This window comes from Bufo bufo, chromosome 9, assembly GCF_905171765.1.
Source record: "Bufo bufo chromosome 9, aBufBuf1.1, whole genome shotgun sequence".
NCBI lineage: Eukaryota > Metazoa > Chordata > Amphibia > Anura > Bufonidae > Bufo > Bufo bufo.
In genome coordinates, this window is record NC_053397.1 from 202763419 (window position 1) to 202785681 (window position 22263).

The 22263-nt window shown below is 43.4% G+C and overlaps 1 protein-coding gene across 1 annotated transcript in view; it reads right to left on the bottom strand.

Moving 5' to 3' along the window:
• The window catches only part of LOC120978840 (sodium/glucose cotransporter 4-like), a 44932-nt gene that overhangs the window by 16805 nt on the left and 5864 nt on the right, over positions 1–22263 (bottom strand). The window contains exons 3-6 of the mRNA XM_040407214.1: positions 9342–9446; positions 6869–7033; positions 2958–3063; positions 345–425 (exon numbers count right to left, since the gene is read on the bottom strand). Coding sequence (XP_040263148.1) covers positions 345–425; positions 2958–3063; positions 6869–7033; positions 9342–9446 — 457 coding nt within the window. The remainder of the gene's footprint in view (positions 1–344; positions 426–2957; positions 3064–6868; positions 7034–9341; positions 9447–22263) is intronic.

Here is a 22263-nt window from a genome sequence, read left to right on the forward strand (position 1 = left end):
TTACATCTATTATATAAGAACGTGGACAACTCCTTTAAATTGAATAATCAGACAGCATGCAATGAGCTCTTAAGCTCCCACTAGTGGCGGCTGCAGGGAGTCAGAATTGTATTATTTACTACGTCTGTGACGGGGATTTGGATCTCTGTGTCAGAGTACTATTGAGATCATGTAACTAAAAGGATGTAAATTCACTTTAAGGGTAGATTAATACACTGTATTTCATGAAGCCAGTGGGACAGTATGTAAACTACAATAATTTAATACTTTTTGTATAAGTTCCGTGTACAGAATTTTCAAAAGTCCATTTGTAGATGAAAAAAAAAAAGAAATGTCCTACTTACACATAAACATGAGGATGAAGGCCCCCACCACCATGATGATGGTTTGCAGGGTGTCCGTGTAGATGACTGCAGTTAGTCCACCTGATTAATAGAACACAAAACATTTCACATTGAATTATTACATTGTAGATTGTGAGCCCTCCGGGGCAGGGTCCTCTCTTCTGTATCAGCTTGTAAATGGTCTTGTTCATGTTTATTGTACTTGTTTAGTTTTATCTGTGTATTCACTGCCATGGAATAAATGGTGCTATATTAAAGGTCATCTGTCAGCAGATTTGTACCTATGAAAACGGGCTGACCAGTGGCAAGTGTCAAGACATCATTGTCGGTCCCACGTTAATATGTGTCCACATCGCTGAGAAAAAAATGATGTTTCAATATATGCAAATGATCCTCTAGGAGCAATGGGGGCGTTGCCGTTACCCCTAGAGGCTCTGCTCTCTCCGCAACTACCATGCCCTCTGGGCATTCATTTTACTGGCGGGCACTAATAAGGGCATTAATAATTCTGGGGGGCACTAATGGAGGCAGTCAGTGTCGGACTGGGGTACCTAGGGCCCACCAGTAAAATTTATTTTGGGGGCACACCGTATGGATATTTTCGAAAATAATAAATAATTTAACAAGTTTTATTTTATGAACATAGGCTGGTTGAGGTGCTGTACATTGAATATATGTATGTAGTGAAGTAAATCTAATGTGTTATGTGCCACTTGTGCAGGGGGTGGGAGACTAGGGGCCCACCTTGCTCAGGGGCCCACCGGGGGATTCCCCTATACCCCTGTGGGCCAGTCCGAGCCTGGAGGCAGTAATACTACTGGGGGGCACTAATGGGGGCATTATTAATACTGGGAGCCACATTATGACATTAAGACACAGTGTGCAGAAAGCTCATGAGTGACCTCTAGTGGTGGCTGCAGGCAACTGGTAAATGTCATCTTTTCAGAGAAAAGTGCTGTGGCCTCAATAAACAGTGCTGTGGAGGAGGCATGTAGTGTATGATGAAGCGCAGGGCTAGTCATAAATGACATGCCTCCTCCAGCAGTCCATGCGACAGAATGAAATCTATGGCAGCTCAAAGCTGCCCTACATTTCAGTAATAATGTATGCCTGTTTCTGGTATGAATAATGATGATGATTGTGCAGGGGCCAATGGACCACACCCCGCACTAGCCATGCCCTCCTTTTGGAAACTGGTAAAATTCCAGTTGCACATAAAAAAATGTCTCGATGGTATCTAAAAAGTTGCAAAATCAGGGTTTTGTGATTTTTTTTTCCACCAAAAAATAAATAAAAAAAACCTTGGGGAAAGATAACTTCCCCCCCTAGCCTTCAGACATTTTTTTCATTGCCCTTGACAAGGAGGCACGTTCTATATTAAAGGGGTTGTCCGGGTTCAGAGCTGAACCCGGACATACCCTTATTTTCACCCAGGCAGCCTCCCTGAGGCTAGTATCGGAGCATCTCATGCTCCGATGCGCTCCCTTGCCCTGCGCTAAATCGCGCAGTGCACAGGCTCTTTTGTTTATCATAACACACTGCCGGGCGGAAGCTTCCACCCGGCAGTGTGTTCGGTGACGTCACCGGCTCTGATGAGCGGGCTTTAGCGCTTCCCTAGCTGTTTTATTGGCTAGGGCAGCACTAGCTTCCTGGCAGCCCCATGGAGAGCCCCGGTATCTCCAAAAAATGCCTTTGCCCTGCACGGTTTAGCGCAGGGCAAAGGAGAGCATCGGAGCATAAACTGCTCCGATGCTCATGTCAGGGGGGCTGCTTGGGTGAAAATGGAGGGATGTCCGGGCTCAGCTCTGAACCCGGACAACCCCTTTAAAAGGAGGAACGGCTGAACAATAAAGGAGGGGTGAAGCCTAAAATGTGACTTTTTGCATCAAAATACACCAACATTTCTGGTGCACAAATCCGAAAGAAGCTACAATAATTTTTGGACAGGCAGTGTATAGATGTGTCAGATTTATCATACAACCTAAGCCCCTGCGGGACCATTTAAAGACCCCCCTGTCTGGATGTTTGCCCTGACTTACTCATAGTAAATCGGGGACCACGGGAGAAATTTATCAAAACTGGTATAAAGGAAAACTGGAATCTCTGAAAAATGAAAGGTGGGATCTGATTGGTTGCTATGGGCAACCATGACAGTTTTCCTTTACACCAGTTTTGATAAATCTCCTTCATTTTCAGCTCTTTGAAAGAAAATCTGTCTTGGTTGCCCATAGCAACCAATCACATCTCAGCTTTTATTTTTCAGAGAGTGATAAATCCACCCCGCTATGTTATATTCTCAATGATGAAAAGTGTCCTGCTTGATTAATATCTATAGGTAACATCCCATAACAGATCGGCATCCAAGCTGGGAGTTGTAGTTTGATCACAGCTGGAGTACCGGAGGCTGCTGACCCTTGTTCTATAATCTACCTACCAACGTTGTGTGTGACATCTTAGGAGCCACCCCCGATACACTCGGGTATACCCACAAAACCTCTCAGGATCACCCAAATTATCTTTGACTATAAACCATTGATGTTGTAAATGCCCCTCGCCCCTTCCTTAAGACAATCCAGTAAAGATCTAGACAAGATGCATTATAAATATAATTACCAGCGACGGTGTAAACTGCTGTGACTATTAGTAATATAACGGTGGACAGGTAGATGTTCCAACCCAGAGACACCTGGATGAAGAGAGCTCCGGAATAAATATCTGTCTAAAATAAAATAAAAATTAAATAAAAAACAACAAGAAATCAAAAGAAATCTGGATGCTACTATCAACCCTATGGAAAATAATAGCATAAAATAATGTTATACTACATCAGGTTACTGCAATTTATCGCTTTGAGGGGGAAAGTGTCTCTAATAAGCATTATAAAAAACAACAACACTTAGGGGCACATTTAATAAGACTGGCGTGTTGGATGCTGGTCTTAATAACCCCTATACCTCGCCGTGGATCCCCCGGAGTTATGTAGAGGCCTCCTCATAACTAGTGATGAGTGGCAGGGGCAATATTCGAATTTGCGATATTTTGCGAATATTTGGGCGAATATTCGTCATCAATTAGCAAATTTGAGAATTCGACATTATTTTCTTGATTGAAAAATTCAGCAATGTAATATGCGCATATTGCGCACACAATACAGGTGTGGGTCACTTTTGCTACATTTTCCAAGCTGCTAGAAGTTTCCTGAGACTGGAGAAAATGGTTGGCCCGGCAGAACATTACAATAGCTTTATATGCAGATAGAGTGCTCCAATATATTCGTGACTGCGCAAATCGGCAATTAATGATGCGCATATACGTGAAACTTTACATTTTAGCAGGTCTGACTCCATATTAGTGATTGGTGCACTGTATGTATTGTGACATTGCAGCACTATGTCTGTAGGATGTATGTATGGACAGCAGAACCTATCAGCTCCACTATATCACTATCTAACCTACACTGACTATCTCCCACTAACTATCTGTATTATATATAAGCTATCTATCTATCTATCTAATGTAATTAAGCAGTAAAGCACAGAGCACAGCTATAACACTGCTCTCTCTCACTCAGAACTGCAAAAAACTGTAGAAAATGGCTGCTGGGGAGGTTCTTATATAAGAGGGGTCGGCAACTTTCCTATTGGTTGCTAGGGATGTTGCTAAGCTCAGACAAAGACATTGCAGCCTTCTCATTGGCCCTCAAGCAAGAAGCAGGGAGGGATCATGGGTTCAGATGTAAAAAAAAATCTAGAATATTCGTGAATACGAATATATAGCACTCTATTCAAAATCTTCACAAATTCTTGAAGTGGAGATATTCGCAATTAAAATTCGCAATTCGAATATTCGCGCCCAAAACTACTCCAGATCCACTGCCGCTTCTAAGTGTAAGGCAGCTTCCAAGCATTTTCTATGCCTAAAACAGGCGTAGAAAATGGTAAATGAGATGGGCCTTCCGGCCCGTCCCCTTTCCCGCCCCCACATGACACAACCTTTTTTAAGTCCTGCCGTGAGCGCTGAGAAGTTGCAGAAGTTCCTCTGCACCGCAATATGCACCATAAATGCGTCTAATATAGGCATATTTCGGTTTGATAAATTACCCCCTTAGGGTACAACCACACTGCACAGTCGAGTCGCAGTTGAAATGCGGCTGTGTCGCAGTCGAGTACTATGCAGCCGCATGGGCCACAGCGTCTAGTTGCTCTGCGTGGTTAATGGCTGTGCAGAATTGCAGGTGTCGCACGGCCATTAACAATGTAGACCGACTAAGCAGTGCGGTCGCGTTAGTTTAATTAGAGCACATGGTCCTTGACTGCAGTTCGGCCGTGCCGTATCCACTACGTTGAGACACGACTGTGCCATGTGGTCATACCCTTACTGCATAAAGGGGCCAGTACACCCCACTCCAAAATCAAAACCTCATCCCAGCTGTGAAGTCTGGTGGAGGGAACATCACGGTTGGGGGTTGCTTTGATGCGTCAGGGTCTGGATGACTTGCCATCATTGAGGAAATAATACATTTTAAGGTGGATTCAAACATTTTGCAGGAGAATGTAAGGGTGTCCATGACCTCAAGCTGAGGAAACATTGGGCAATGTAACAAGACAGTGACCCAAAGCACACAAGTAAATCAGCTAATGGTTGTTAAAGAAAGATTAGTGTTTTGGAGAGGCCAGATTTATGGAGAAGCTCTGGTTGTATGACCTGAAGAGGGCTGTGCATGGAAAGGCATCCCAGAAATATTGATGAACTGAAACATATTTGCAGGGAGGAATGGTTCAAAATTCCTCCTCAGCGTTATTGTTCAAATTGTATTTTCAGTTATAGGAAATGTTTGGGGGATCTACAGGTTATTCAATTCAAGGGTTCACTTACTTTTTCTTCCTGCACTGTGGAGGTTTAAAATACTCGATAAAAGACTTGAATGGTTTTTGTGGTCTTCGTTGAGTTACATTGCATTTGTCTATAATTGTGATAACAAATCGGACCACATTTTCTTAGCAATCAATGCAGAAATCCACGTACAGATGTAGTAGAGTTAACACACATGCTTTATGAGACGTGGTATCTAAACTAAATGCGTTAAGCAAACACCTTCAATTGCTTTTCAATGGCTTTCGTTTTAAGATAACGCAATGAGTTAAGAGTTTGTGTGTTAACCCTGCTACATCTTTCCAAAGGGTTCACTTACTTTTTATTGCAACTGTATCAAGCGAGAAAAACAGCTTCCTGATCCAGCTGATCCAGGGGAAGCAGGGAAAGTGGCTGCTACGGGGTCCAAACTCAGAAGGGGCCCACCCAGGAGGAGGGCTAAAAGATTTTATTGTCAGGGCCCCCGCAACAGTATTATACAATGACATTATATACAGTGACATGACATACAGTATATACATGAAAGAAACAGATGTAGCTGCTGCTGCTTGGCCTGGTCTGAAAGAGCGATCTTGACTAGCTGCAGGAGTGGGGGTTACTAAGAAATTTTACCCATTCAAAAATTTGCTGTGGGGCCCAGTCAGTTCTAGTTACACCACTGAAGTCTAATAAAGGTGTAGTATGTGTGGCGGACCTCCTCGGGGCAAGTGAAAGCCTTTCACTGTTAAGTCTTGTGCTTATTTTGTGTATGCCCCTGATCCAAATATGAATTTGTCCTTAAAGGAGATGTCCACGTTGATGGGCCTTTAGCACTGATGTCCCCACGCTCACTCCATGTTGTCAGACTTGCGGAGGGAAGCATACTTGTCTACTCCCCACTGCTGGATTCTGGATCCTTTAGTCCCCCCTTACCACTAATGCCCTCCGGTCCCAGGTGTCATGTGTGTAGCTGCATCCAATGACTGGCTGCAGGGGTGATGTGTCCCCAATGAGTCATGTGACACATAGTGATGAGCGGCATAGGCAATATTCAAATTCACAATATTTTGCAAATTTTTGGCCGAATATTCGCCATAAATTTGCAAATTCGAGAATTTGTGATCTCCATTCATTATTTACTTGATTGCGAAAATCGGCAATGTAATATATTCGCGATAAAAATTTGTAGTTAGAATATTCGTGAAAAACACTAAGGGGTAGGCAACTTTCCTATTGCTTGCTAGGGATGTTTCTAAGTGACGATATTCACAATAAATCCGAGATAAATTCGTAAATAGCATATTCGGCAATACTAATATATAGCACTATATTCTAAATATTCGCGAATTCTCGAAGTGGCGATATTCGCGATTATAATTTGGGATTCGAATATTCGCGCTCAACACTAGTGACACATGGTGGACGCATCACCTAGTGACACATGGTGGACGCGGCTAGTCTTTGGCTGCAGTGGCACAAGTGACCCCTGTCAAATACGATGTTGACAAAGGGTACCGGAGCATGGCAGTGATGGACCAAAGGAAGTCACAGCCCGTCAGATGGGCCACTGAATGTGGACAAACACAATCTACAGTAGTATACATGGATGTATCTTACAAGATTTTGGGTAGAACAGTGAAGTAGATAAATGTAATGAAAAGTTCTAAACTTACTGATATTTTAGTGAAGATGTAGAGGATGAGCGATAGGACAGACATGTAAATACGAATCCGGTGACCACCAAAACGTTTTTCCAAGTACTCTGGCATGGTGACTACACCAGAGGCAATATATACAGGTACGAAGATCCATCCAAGAGCCACCAGCATCCAAGATGCCTCATAACAAAATAACAGTGTTATTACACCAAGAATTGAGAACTTCATTGGCTGATACATTGTTCACAAATCAAGAATTTTTTTATTATATTTTCTAAAGACTTTGAGGTAGATTTATCAAAACTGGTGTAAATGAAAACTGCCATAGTTGCCCACAGTAACCAGATTCTACCTTTATTTTCTCAAGGAGCTCTGGGAAATGAAAGGTGGAATCTGATTGGTTGCTAACTAAGCAAACTAAGCCAGTTTCCCTTTACACTAGTTTTGATAAATCTCAACCTATGTTTCCATCATTATTTCAGAATTATGATTGGCTGTTGATTGGACTTTTAGATAATGATCAAAATTTTAAATTTACATTTCCAGCAGAAGAAGTGACACATTCATCACCTAAACAGAATAGGAAAAAAATAGATGATCACTGGAAGCCCCACCATTGGAACTCCTACATTTTCCAGATTGGAATGAGGAGGATTTTGACACTCAAGAATGCATACATTTAAAGGCTATGTACACCTTTGGGGGCATTTTTTTTTTATAATTGCATTGTACTCATTTTGATCTAAAAATAACAGCATTTGGATTTTCTGTCTTTTCCGTCATCTGGGGAGCTGACGGGCTCCTTATCTCTGATCTCTAACGTCCTAAACACTCATTATAGCTCAGTTCTTACCTTATTGATAAGAATGTGGCTTAAATAAGTGTTTATGACCTCTCAGCAGTTTAGAGATAAAGGTTACTAGATGACCGACACAAAGTGAAAGTACCAGTCACACAGCTAGAAAAAACATTAACCCTTTGTGACAGAACAGCTCAATATTTTTAATAAAGGCCAACTGAAAAAACAATTTTTAGCCAAAAATGAGTAACATGCAATCATAAAAAAAATAGCCTCTAAAGGTGTATATAGCCTTTAAATACCTCTAACAATTATGGGAGCAGGTGGAATGTGCCTTTAAAGGGGTTCTGCAGTTTGTTTTAACTGATGATCTATCCTCTGGATAGATCATCAGCATCTGATCGGCGGGGGTCCGACACCTGGGACCCTCACCGGTCAGCTGTTTGAGAAGGCAGCGGCGCTCCAGCAGCGCCGCTGCCTTCTCACTGTTTACCGCTGGCCCAGTGAAGTCAAGACTAGTATCACTGGCCTGGGCGGGGCTAAGCTCTGTTCACTTAAATAGAGCTTAGCCCTGCCCAGGCCAGTTAATACAAGTCGTGACGTCACTGGCCCGCGGTAAACAGTGAGAAGGCTGCGGCGCTGCTGGAGCGCCGCTGCCTTCTCAAACAGCTGATCGGCGGGGGTCCCGGGTGTCTGACCCCGCCGATCAGATGCTGATGATCTATCCAGAGGATAGATCATCAGTTAAAACAAACTGTAGAACCCCTTTAAACACTTTTAAGAAGATTTCATCTCAAGGCATAACATTGGCCGTATATTAGTAAATCAAAAGTTAGAGCAAAAGCCAAAGTTTGGCAATGTTTGTATTTTAATAAGCGAGTAATAATTTTACTAAGAGAGACGGTTGCATTCTTGTGGTGCGGCAGCCATTTTTAAAGTGACTACAGGAAGTGTCATTTTTGAATTACAGTAGCTTCTGAAATACTGACAATCACCTATCATTTTGCCATCCTGTTCTATCAGTGACAAGCTGACATTTTGTTGAATATCTAGTTCTAGCACTTCCTGTTATCTCTGATAAAAAAAATGGCCGCTGGAATAAAACAGAAAAATTCCTACATCTCTGTGCATAAAATAAACAAGATAACCGCAATTTGGATTCTAAACTTGACTTCTTATTTTCTAGCATATTGTCATTTTAATGTTTTGGATCGAAGTTCTCTTAAAAGAGTATTCCCACCCACAGGATATGCCATAGATGTCAGATAGATACGGGTTCCATCTCAGGGATTCCACATCTATCTCTAGAATGGAGTCCTCCAACCCATCTAACCTTGATGTGGCAACCAGATGTGGTCAGGACTAAGGATACAGCCTTAAGACTGCGCTATGCTGTTTCTGTAACTTCCAGTTACTCATATGAGTGTTATGGAAAGAGAGTAGCACAGCTCACTTGACTGATCTGCAGTCTTGACCACCTCTGGCCTCTGCATCCAGACAGGATGGGGTTGAAGGGCCCGCTCTAGAGATAGGCTTTGGTTCCAAAGGTGGGTCGTGCATCCATCAGACATTGATGGCATATTCTGTGGCTATGCCCGAAATGTTCGAGGTGGTAATATAAGTTTATTTAGCTCTAAGAATCTCTTCTCATTTGCATTGCAGTTAATAATAAATGCATCATTGTCTTACATTCCATTCAAAACCTCCGACAGCCAAACCTCCTGCGGCCCCCGATCCTGCCATGGCAACGAAGAGACCACTACCAACATTGCTGGACATTAACGAGGCACCAATCTGCAAGAATCAGGACAAGGTTATAGGCATCTCAGAGGTCTAGATGAGTGTATCTGCAGGATTTGCCTTGATCTAGAGAAGCCATATTTGTTTGTCGATGAATTTAGGAAGAAAAATAAATTACAGCTTTATTGCATATACAGTACATTGGAGACCATAATTCTTTTTACTCCTCTGCCCTTGCTTAGTTTGTGACAGTCTTGTGAAACCACAAGAAGGCCATTGCTTGGCTTGTTGGCTGACCCATAAAATATGGTCTGTCCCAACTGGAATGAAGGAGCATTCATGCTACTATTTGGAGGATTTTTGGGGATCAGACCCTCCATTGATTCTTCTAAAGGGTTTTTCTCATGACAGACATGTTATAGAACATTACGGATATAACTGAACTGATTACAAAGACGTCAGTCTCTGAGCATTAATTAACCATGCTGTGCCAATCCTCCGAAGTTATAGTCGTAGCTGGTTTTCTGTCTGAGACCTTTGTAGAAATTAAAGGGAGTCGGTCACCAGGAAATTCACTGATAAACCAGGCAGAAAGCAGTGTAGGGCTAGCTCAGCTGAATGTAATGATACCTTTCACTTAGCAATCCGTTGCTTCAATCGGGAGAAAAAGTACATTTATTTCATATACAAATGAGCAGTTAAGTGCACTGAGGGCGGGCCCAAGCCACTTGCTGCTTCTTCTGCTTCCTCTTCTAACCCCTCTTTCTTTATTGACTGGGCCAGGTAAAGACTATGCAGAAATCTGGCCTTGTCAAGCAAGAAGGAGAAGGAGGGGATGGCAGAGAAAGAAAGAGGAGCAAGGGTGCACAGAATGGATTGTCCCGCCCTCAGGGCACTTAAAGGGAACCTGTCACCACTTTTATGGTGTCCTAACTAAGGGCAACATAAATAAGTGACTGATTCTCTTAGCAAAATGCTGGGTCACTTTCTTTGATTGACCCAGTCAATCTGCCAACATCTTGTATTGAAAAGCTCCAGCTGATAATTCATGAGCTCCTGACTCTCCCCGCCCACCTGCTGCTGATTGACAGTTATTTTCCATATGAATCAGCAGCAGGTGGGCAGGGGAGTGGCTATAGCTCTGAATTAAATATACGCTGGACTCAATGACATCACGCTGGACTCAAATCAGCTCATTAGCATGCGGCATGTGGCATCTTTGTGTGTATATTATGAGATAACCATCTGTCACACCAGTAAGTGAATACATCTAAGGTACTTTTTAGTAGTTAATGATTGTATATAATTAGTTAGATTATAATCAAATATCCACATGACAGGTTCCCTTTAAGTTCTCATTTGCATATGGATTAAAAGTACTTTTTCTCCAGAATGAAGCAACGGAATGCTAAATGAAAGGTATAAAATTTAGCAGAAATAGCCCTACAAGATGTCTTGGAGTAACAGTGACAGACTCCCTTTAGACTAGACCTGTCTATAGTCAACATACAGTACTTGCAGGATCACATAGAGCCAAGCGGCAGCCACTTTGAAACGAAACTCTTTCTTTGATGTAGCAACAAATTTCTTTTCACTATGCCAGAGGTGACACATAGTATGGTAGAAGACACTTTTCTTATTTATTGTCATACTTGCTTACGTTAGAGAAATGTCTCAGGGTGAAATTGTAGGCATCCAGAAACATACCGCACCTGTTTTCAGAAATATCTCCTTCCCATAGACCACCCCCTCGACTACCTACTACATAAAGTGCGCTAGCAGAAGTTATGTTTTTATGCATGCCACAAAACTAGATACCAGGAATCTAGAATGGGGAAGAAAATTGGAATGCTTCCAAAAGCAGAGCCACACCTGTGCAAGTGTGGTATTGCAGATCAGCCCTGTCACCTCAATGGACAAGGCACGATGCCATTTTAAAAGAGTGCCATTATTTTTTTCTTTGATTAATTCCTGGCAACGATGATACACTACATCACCCTTGGGTGTACAGGAAAGGTATGCAAATTTGTTAAATTCTGCTTTGTCCTGAACAGACTTTTGACTCTTCAGTAATATAAGGGTCAAAGGGATTCTGTCACCAGGTTTCACCCCCTCCAGATAAAAATATGGTTATGTTCATGGAGCTTTCACGATTCCTAATGTGGTCTTATAAATGTAATCTGGAGGCTCATTTTGCAAAAAAAAACGCTATTATTAACCTGTCATTCAACAAAATAAGGTGCCCAAGGGGATGTAAATGGATCCAAGCTGCCGCCCGCACCCGCCGCCGTTCGTGCCCAGCCCCGCCTTTCCCGACCTCAGCGCCGCCTCATAATCCTGTGTGACGCCTCCGGCTCTCCCTCCCCCTCCTTCTGCTCTAACATCTCGCGCGTGCGCACACGGCTCTGCCTGATGCGCCCGTGCGGACTTCTCCGTTCGGCTTCATAGAGCGAAGTGCGCATGCGCCGGCACTTCGCTCAACCTCTCGATGACCTGCACACTGGCAGAGCCCTGTGCGCACGCGCGAGATGTTAGAGCAGAAGGAGGGGGGAGGGAGGGAGAGCCGGAGGCGTCACACAGGATTATGAGGCGGCGCTGAGGTCGGGAAAGGCGGGGCTGGCACGAACGGCGGCGGGTGCGGGCGGCAGCTTGGATCCATTTACATCCCCTTGGGCACCTTATTTTGTTGAATGACAGGTTAGTAATAGCGTTTTTTTTTTTGCAAAATGAGCCTACAGATTACATTTCTAAGACCACATTAGGAATCGTGAAAGCTCCCTGAACATAACCATATTTTTATCTGGAGGGGGTGAAACCTGGTGACAGAATCCCTTTAAGACTAGAGAAGGAAACAGTCCAAGAAAAAATTGCAATATACTGTACTTTACTGTAGTACATTATTTTAGAATTAGCAACGTTAGCAATATCTTGTATTAGTCAGGGTGTTTAAATAAAATGGGTTGTGCCAAGCACACTACAATAACCATAACCAGAATCTATTAACATGATGAACATTTTTTTTTCTATATCTTGCTCACATCTATAATATATAACAAAAAGTTTAAATTATAAAGACCAGGGGTAATAAAAAGTAACCCTGGGGACCCAAAGCAAGACTTGTAATGCAACCCACTCCATCATGACCACCTTCAGTAGCAAGTTCAGAACTTGAATGCTTATGATTATTTTGGTCTCCCTAATGTGTATGCGCAAAAGGCATAGTGACATCACTAAATAAATATAATAAACACAGTGATGTCAGAGTACAGTTATATTAAAGCAGTGATTTCACAGTACATAGTTATTACAGTGAGCTGTCACAACAGAGGATAATAAACACAGTTATGTCACAGTACCAGGGATAACGAACACACTAATGTCACAGTGCAGGGATAATAAACAGAGTGATGTCACAGTACAAGGAAAGTAAACACAGTGATGTCACACTACAGGGATAATAAACACAGTGATGTCACAGTACAGGGACAATAAACAGAGTGATGTCACACTACAGGGATAAAAAACACAGTTATGTCACAGTACGGAGATAATAAAGCCAGTGATGTCACACTACAGGCATAGTAAACACAGTGATGTCACAGTGCAGGGACAATAAACACAGTGATGTCACAGTACAGGGATAGTAAACACAGTGATGTCACACTACAGGGATAATAAACACAGTGATGTCACAGTACAGGGATAGTAAACACAGTGATGTCACACTACAGGGATAATATACACAGTGATGTCACAGTACAGGGATAATACACACAGTGATGTCACACTACAGGGATAATAAACACAGCGATGTCACAGTACAGGGATAGTAAACACAGTGATGTCACACTACAGGGATAATAAACACAGTGATGTCACAGTACAGGGATAATAAACACAGCGATGTCACAGTACAGGGATAATAAACACAGTGATGTCACACTACAGGGATAATAAACACAGTGATCTCACAGTACAGGGATAATAAACACAGTGATGTCACAGTACAGGGATAATACACACAGTGATGTCACACTACAGGGATAGTAAACACAGTGATGTCAAACTACAGGGATAGTAAACACAGTGATGTCACACTACAGGGATAATAAACACAGTGATATCACAGTACTTATGGTAATAAAAGGGTTAGGGCTCATGCACATGAACATATTTTATTTCCGTGTCCGTTTTTTTTTTTTGCGGACCATATGCGGAACCATTAATTTCAATGGGTCTGCAAAAAAAAACGAAGTTAATCCATGTGCATTCCGTTTTTGTATGTCCGTATTTCCGTTCCAAAAAATAGAACATGTCCTATTATTGTCCGCATTACGGACAAGGATAGTACTGTTCTATTAGAGCCAGCTGTTCCGTTCCGCAAAATACGGAATGCACACGGATGTCTTCTGTATTTTTTGCGGATCCGTTTTTTGCGTACCGTAAGATACATACGGTCGTGTGCATGAGCCCTTAGGAATAGGAAAGAATACCCACCCCCTTAAAGAGAATCTGTCACCAGTTTTATACTGCTGTAATAAAGGCCAGCATAAACTGGTGACAGATACCCCTTGCAAAATGCTGGATCACTTACTTGGAATGAAACAGTCGTCCTGAAACCTGGATTAAACGGCTGCACACTAGAGCTGTTCAATACACAGCACACACAGAAGAATCCTCATAGTCATGAGCTCCTGGCACTCTCCGTCCCATTGCCATTGACATTTTTTCCCTATAGCAATAAATGGTGGTGGTGGAGAAGGGGAGGCGGAAGCCTTCAGCGCATGAATATGAGAACCCCCCCAGACACTGTCCAGCTCTGGACCACTTCAATAGAGATTTTTGCAAAATGGCCGAGTCAATTTAAGTAAGTGACCCAGCGTTTTGCTAAGGGTATTTGGAGGGGGCTAGAGGAAGCAGTTTGTGAGAGGTCAGTCTCTGAGAAAGAGGCATAGGAAACAGTCTACAACAGGGATCAGCAACCTCTGGCACTCCAGCTATTCCGAAACAACAACTCCCAGAATCCTCCTTTCACTTCTTGGGAGTTACAATAACAGCTGAGTAAGTGTGCATGCTGGGAGTTGTAGTTTCACAGCAGCTGGAGTGCTGAAGGTTGCTGAACCCTGGTCTATAGTATGTCAATGAAGGGGGCATAGGGAAGCAGTCTGTGTAAGAAAGAAGTTGGCATGAGGGAACGGTTTGTTTCAGAAGAAAAAGGATTGCGAAACTCGAGTTGGGCAGGACCAGCCACATACTGACTGTGTTAATGTGAGCTGAATTTTATATGCTTTTAATGCTTGTCATTTTGTGAATACATAAAACCCTTGCGTGGAGGATTTATCCTGTTACAACAGTGTTTCGCTGTTGGAAGTGCATGTCTCTTGCTTTCTCCATAGGAATGCAGGCAATGCGAGCGAAACCTGTTTAGAGATTGCCGTTGGCAGCAGCATGATCTGAATGTTGGCAGTAAGGAAAGAATACATGCTCACTATGACTAGTAAGTACTGGATCAACTGTGATTAGGAACATTTCTGACTTCTCTTTTGAAAGAGAACAGCGCTAGTTTGATTTTGATCTTTTAGGGACATGAGAAGGAGGCAATCATGGGGAACAGGCCAAGAGATTCCACAACACCTTCTTTGTATTAGAAGAATTTCTATTCGGCAATGAGAAATAGTTCACCTGAGAGATGAACAATAATGCAAGTTATACACGTTAGGAATTTCAGCTGGTTTATTTTAGACCTGGGGACTTGGTATTCATGACAATTGGAGGCATCTGCTCCTTACATCACTCAACACTGACACCAGGGGTGGACTGGGAACTTAAAGTGGCCCTGAAAAAAATCAAAACTGTCCCCATGTTGTAGGTGGGTCCAAATTGACATAAATAGGCAGCACCAACATAAGTACATGGGGTCTATACAAGTAGGCAGGGGTCAGCAATACCAAAAATGCCATCCCAGCAGAACCAAATACCAAAGTGCAGCATAAAATGCCATCCCAGAAGCTGTTCCTCTGTGGTTGCCATCAATAGCTACCATGTTCTGTCCTGCTTTTCCTCCAATTGTCTCTAATTAAGATATGGAGCAAGGGGATTAGGAGGTGGGATGCGGGCCACAGCACCAAGTCAGTCCTACTATCAGCATGCTGCCTGGACTTCCCACAGTAATGACCCCTATAGTGCACACAATAGTATGCTCCCCAAATGGGCCAAAAAATCAAATAACCAATAAAATAGTCCCATTCCAAGCCACCATCTCCACTACAGATCATAGGCCTATTCCAGTCTCTGACTCTACTCTATTTGTACACTGCCTCATATACTGGTTTATGGCCTATGCGGGTGAACAGCAGGGCAGGGGACATCACCACTTGGTCATCCCCATGGCCATTGGCCCACTGGGAAATTTTCCAGTAGGGTTTATGGCCAGTCTACCCCTGAATGACTATGAATATTTAGTGGATTTAATAAAGCCACAAGGACAGAAGAAGAACATGTAGAACCCATTCACTTTTTTTAAAAAAACTGACCCTTACTGGTTATTGGGTTTATAGGCACTAGGATCCTCCCAGAGCATTACAGACTATTGTACTAACTGTATGTTTATCTGTAGTTTGAGCTCTGATTTTATTTGTCTTGCTATAAAAGATAGAACTGGCTGTAGAAGTAAAGTGCAAAAGATGTCCAGGGAGTAAACTACAGTAGTCATTAGGAGAAGTCTTTATAATGGTCTGGGCTGGATGGAGAAGAAAAGGATAGAGAACATCTAAAACAAGAAGACATTACCTGTGAGTCACTGGATTTAACTGTATTGTGATCACTTATATGGTCTGCAAAGCCACTGTGTTGAGCTGTTATCTGACATTATATGGTTACACTGGCCTGGTATGTGCATTACCTTACTAAAGCTCCTTTTTGCATAACCACACCATCAAAAATGATGGACAGCTCCACCTCCTCTGCTAGCTCTGCATATGTTCCTTCAGACCCTATTTCCTTGTCGCTTGTTTGGTGGGATTCAAACATTTGTTGCCAGATTCCTTTACAGATTACAGTTTTTTGCTGGACGTCCCAACAATGAAACACTTCGAGATAAGCCTTGTATTATGGATTTTTTCTAACAAAAAAATCTGGAAAAAATCTACTACAGAATTGATATGCTGCAGATTAACCACAGGCAGAACCCATGTTTTATACAGTAGCAGTATAATTTAAGATACTAGGTAACAACCCATTAGAATAGGATCATTTAAATGTATTTTGCTAAAAATATAAGCTTAGGACTCATGCAAATGACTATGCTCTTGGTGATACATTGAGATGTCAACCAACATACCACACCATCCATGATCCTTGCTATGGCCACCACTGCTTGGTGGGCCTCAGGGTGGGTACTAGCATACATGAGGTGTATTGTAAACCTAGAGAAGATTGTTAGTCTCTGTCTCTCTTCTGATATATTATTTTCAGAGAAAAAAAAATCTGTCGTAGCCAACCAGAGACTGTTATATACAAATTGTCAGGTCAACTGAAGCATATTTGAATAGGGTCTAAATCTAGTTTTTTTTTTAAATTTGGCAAATCGGACCCAAAACAAATTTCAAGAAACGTATCATCTCTAATATACTGTATATAATACAACCAAAATGTGCTGAGACTCCGATTCTACCAAATAAGAATAAAAAAAAAAAATTGGTTTGAATATCGATTCAACATGCTCATATCTACTATGGGATGTTTAATCCTTTTGAGGCCTAATGAGTTTTCACTTGGAGAGTGCTGAACTTCCTTTCACATAAGATGTGGATATCCTTCCTCTATCAAGCACCTCAATACAGTGCCCTTGAATGCAACCCATCTTCACTATATTGCATAAAAGATCTGGATAGGTCATCAGTATCTGATCAGTGGGGGTCCAACACCCAGGACCCTGATCGACCAGCCGTTTGATAAGGCAGCGTGGCTCGCAGTACCGCCATGGCCTTCTCGCTGCTTTCCTTAGGCCGAGTGATGACATCTTCATCAGTCACGTGGCCTAGGAGCAGCTCAGCTCCACAGAAGTGAATGGGGCTGATCACCGATACCAAGCACAACTGCTATACAATGGACTATGCTGTGCTTGGTAAACTTAAAGAAGGCAACGGTGCTCACAGGAGCGCCAATGCCTTCTCAAACAGCTGATTGGTGGGGGTTCCGGGTGTCGGACCCTACAGATAAGAGGATAGGTTGTCAGTATTTAACTCTCGGAAAACCCTTTAAAAAAAACACTTATTTTGAAAATGCAAGATAATCGGAGAATGACGGAGAATTTTAGACAAAGCCTTGAATAAACATTTGGGGTCTTCAGCTCCTATGCAAGCCTATATGTCTCCATGGTAACTGACTATAACAAGCCCTGTGTAGTCTGATCTGGCAGTCATACTTCCTTAGGGGTGTCTTTGGAGGTGCCATTTTGAGTCTGTATTTTATTGATTGCAGGGTTCATATTTTGTATCTAGTGTGGGGGTACTCAATTGGCAATATGGCTTTATCCTTGCTATTGCCCCTATTTGTTTGCTACGCCTGACCCCAATATGACATACTCCTGTGATGTGTGTTTGTAAATGCCAATTTATATATGGGTTTTATTATGTCTATTTTAATCCTTAATAAAGATAATATATTTTATCGGTACAGTTTGATATTGTGCTCACAGTGTGCTTTGGTTATCTTTTATAGGCATTAGTCATACTACATTGCCTCTGAGATGAAGGGAGAAGTGGAGTAACATGTGACTACAGGAATAGAGTACAGAGGATTTGTTTGGAGTCTGTAAACATGGAAACACATTGGTCTGTATAAGGCCTCATGCACACGACCGTATGTATTGTGCGGTCCGCAAAAAATACAGATGACGTCCGTGTGCATTCCGTATTTTGCGGAAAGGAACAGCTGGCCCCTAATAGAACAGTACTATCCTTGTCCGTAATGCGGACAAAAATAGGACATGTTCTACTTTTTTGAGGGACGGAAATACACCTTTTTGAGGGACGGAAACGAAATGCACCTTCCGTTTTTTTTGCGGACTCATTGAAATTAATGGTTCCGTATACGGTCCGCAAAAAAAACGGAACGGACACAGAAAGAAAATACGTTCGTGTGCATGAGCCCTAAGAGCTGTACAATGTAGGCGATTTTTACTATAAGATACCTGCAAAGTTTAGATGTATTGGAACAATAATAGTTCAAAGTCAGCAGAATAAAAAATTCAAAAACAACACTCTAATGAAAAGCATCCATCTATATAAAACAGTCTAATGATTTCGACTCACAACCAATAAACTTCCGATTTTAGGATATGCATGTCTATTGTAATGCGAAACCTCACTTGCACAGGTCAAGGCTTATTAGACAGCGTTGTCAGTGTTGGGAAATTTTTATGTCTAAATTGCCAGTTATCTAAGCCAGAGAGTTCATTGTACAGTCTTTGATATGAACTAATATCACATCTCATTAACAGCATAATATGACTGTGGTCACTCAGCGAATTGTGCTGACAAACTACTGTAACAGCAGTGAGCCTCATGCACACCTCTGATCACATGTTTTTATTGTGTTCCATCTGTTTTGTAATTAAAAAAAAAACATTTTTACAACTTTTTTCTATTACTGCTTTTTTTTTATAACACATAGCAAACTGCAGAATGCAGTTCACAGTCAGTTCTGCCAGACCAGCTTTTTGATGTCTCTGTCTCTAGCTCCTCTCTATCCTCTCCTGAGCAATCATTTGCTGAATAATGATGATCAATAGTGATGGATGAACATCGGCCAGGACGGTTCGCGAACGCGCGATCGCGGCGGGCCCCATTGACTTTAATAGCAGGCGAAACCTGAAAAACCTTCAGGTCATATTTGCAGCTAGCAAACACTTACTAGAAGTGCACAAATAGTCCCACAACATGGACAGTGACATACCAGAGGGGGATCATTGGCAAAAATTCCCACAAAAAATATGCATTTTAATCAGGCGCCATTTTTATGCGTCTTAAAGTGAAACGCTCAAAAATGTGCCCTGCTGGAGCCTAGAAAATTTTTATTTTAGGCCACGGGAATACAGTCCCCAAAAATTTGGCATTCACCTGACAGAAAAAAACTTGTGATGATGTGGCTGGAGGTACATTAGGCGGTCACTTGATACAAATTTTACTGTATGCCAGTACAGGCCCCAAAAATTAGGCATTCATCTGACAGTAAAGAACTTGTGATAATGTGGCTAAAGGTACATTAGGCGGTCATTGGATAAAATTTTTACTGTAGGCCACTGGAGTAGAGGCCCCAAAAATTAGGCATTCACCTGACAGAAAAGGCCTTTTATGCCGCTGTATATACATAAGACAAGGACCATTCTTTGTTCTGGGTCCTGGCGGATATGTGTGGGCTGGCATTAGGAAATTCAATTACACATGGTCATCACAGGTGTTGAATTCCTCCGAGATCCATGCCTCATTCGTTTTTAGAAATGTGAGGTAGTCCACACTGTTGTGAGCTAGGCGAGTGCGCTTATCAGTCACGATCCCCCCTGCTGCGCTGAACGTCCTTTCGGACAGGACACTTGACGAGGGGCAAGCCAAGAGTTACATGGCAAATTGTGCCAGCTCTGGCCACAGGTAAAGCCTGCACACCCAGTAGTCCAGGGGTTCATCGCTTCTCAGAGCGTCCACATCGGCCGTTAACCCGATGTAGTCGGACACCTGTCGGTCTAGGCCAGGAATGGCCAACCTGTGGCTCTCCAGCTGTTGTAAAACTACAACTCCCATCATGCCCTGCTGTAGGGTGATAGCTGTAGGTAGTCTGGGCATGATGGGAGTTGTAGTTTTGAACAGCTGGAGAGCCTCAGGTTGGCCATGCCTGGTCTAGGCGTTCCCTGAGTCTGGATCCGGAGGGCGGCTGTCGATGGGTTGGCTGCAAGAATGATCTCATATCCGAAGTGATCAACACATCTTCAAACCGCCCTCTTTTTGCAGGCGCAGTAGGACTGGTACCCGCAACTGTTTCTCTGTGGGTGGAAATTCCTCTGCCAGCGCCCGCAACAACAGAATGCAGCATCTCTCGCAGCAAGGCCTGGAAATGCTGCATTCTGCCAGCCCTCTGTGATGCTGGTAACATGTCTGCCATTTTGTGTTTGTAACGGGGGTCTAAGTATGTTGCCACCCAGTACTGGTCCTTGCCCTTTATGCTTTTTATACGGGGGTCCCTCTTCAAACACTGGAGCATGAAGGCCCCCATTTGTACTAAATTGGAAGCAGTGAAGTACCCTTACTCCTGCTCATCGTCCAGGGGAATGTCGTCCTCTGTCTCCTCCCCCCAGCCACGGACAACACCAGGGATCCCCGAAAAGTTTAAAGTCCCCCTTAAACCTGCTCTTCTTGCTCCTCCTCCTCCCCCAGCCACTATCCTCATCTGACTCCTCTTCAGACTCCTGCTGACTTTATCTCAGATGGAGTAGCACCCCTCTGGGAATTCATTTAGCATTTCGACTTCCTCACCTTCCAGCTCCTGCTCCTTGACGGCTTGATCAATGACACAATGCAATGCAGGCTCCAGAAACAAGGCATAAGGTACGATGTCACTGAATGCGCCCTGGCTGCGACTGACCAGTTTGGTGATCTCATCAAATAGCCGTAGAAGTCTGCATGCGTCACGCATGAGCAACCACTGGCGCAGTGAAAAGAAGTCAAGCTCCCCAGAACCTGTCCTGCTGTAGAGTTCGTACAGGTAGTCGTTAATGGCACATTTCTGCTGGAGCAGCCTATCAAGCATATACAAGGTGGAGTTCCAGCACGTTGGGCTGTCACAAATCAGACGTCTGACGGGAAAGTGGTGTAGCCGCTAAACATCAGCAAGGCGAGCCATGGCTGTGTAAGATCTTCTAAAATGGGCAGAGATTTTTCTGGCCTGCCGCAAGACATCCTGGACCCCGGGATATTTGGCAACGAATCGCTGCATGATGGCACGTGTGTCATTTTGCCCTGTTTCAGCGCGCTCAGCAGATTGGCACCGTTGTCACACACCACTTTACCAACTGTCAAATTGAGCGGGGTTAGCCACTGATCGGCCTGTGACCGCAGAGCTGAAAGCAGTGCAGGACTGGTGTGGCTCTTGGCTTCCAGGCACAACAGCCACAGCACAGCATGGCAACGTCTCACCTGGCACGTCAAATAAGTTCTGGGGAGCTTGGGGGGCGCAGCGGAAGAGGCGGTAGCAGTGGAAAAGGAGGAGTCAGCCGAGGAGGAGACGGAGGATGGAGTAGGAGGAGGAGAAGAAGAGGCAGGCCTGAATGCAATCCTCGGCGGTAACACTAAATCCACACAGGAGCCACGGGTTACATGCTTGACGGCCGTCAGAAGGTTCATCCAGTGGGCAGTAAAAGTTATGTACCTTCCCTGCCCATGTTTGCTAGACCACGTGTCTGTGGTCAGATGTATCTTGGCACCGACACTAACTTGCCGCTGAACGTGGCCATAAAACTCTGGGATGCCCTTCTGGGAGAAATATTTCCTTCCGGTGACCTTCCATTGCGGTGTGCCAAAGGCCACACATTTTCTAAAGGCCTCCGAGTCCGCCAGTTTATATGGCAGTAGTTGGCGGGCTAGCAGTTCCGACAAGCCAGTGGCAAGAGGGTTATCTGGCGTCATCAACTTTTTACTCTCAAACATTTGGGCCAAGTAAGCCTGCCTTCTGCCAGATGAACGTGACGACGACACGGTGGATGGTGGAGTGAAGAACAAATGGGAGGAGAGAGGAGAAGGAGAAAAGGCAGGACGTGGAGCGCTTTGTGGGTTCTGACGGTGTTGCTCCCACTGGGCTCGGTGAAGGGAGGCCAGGTGCC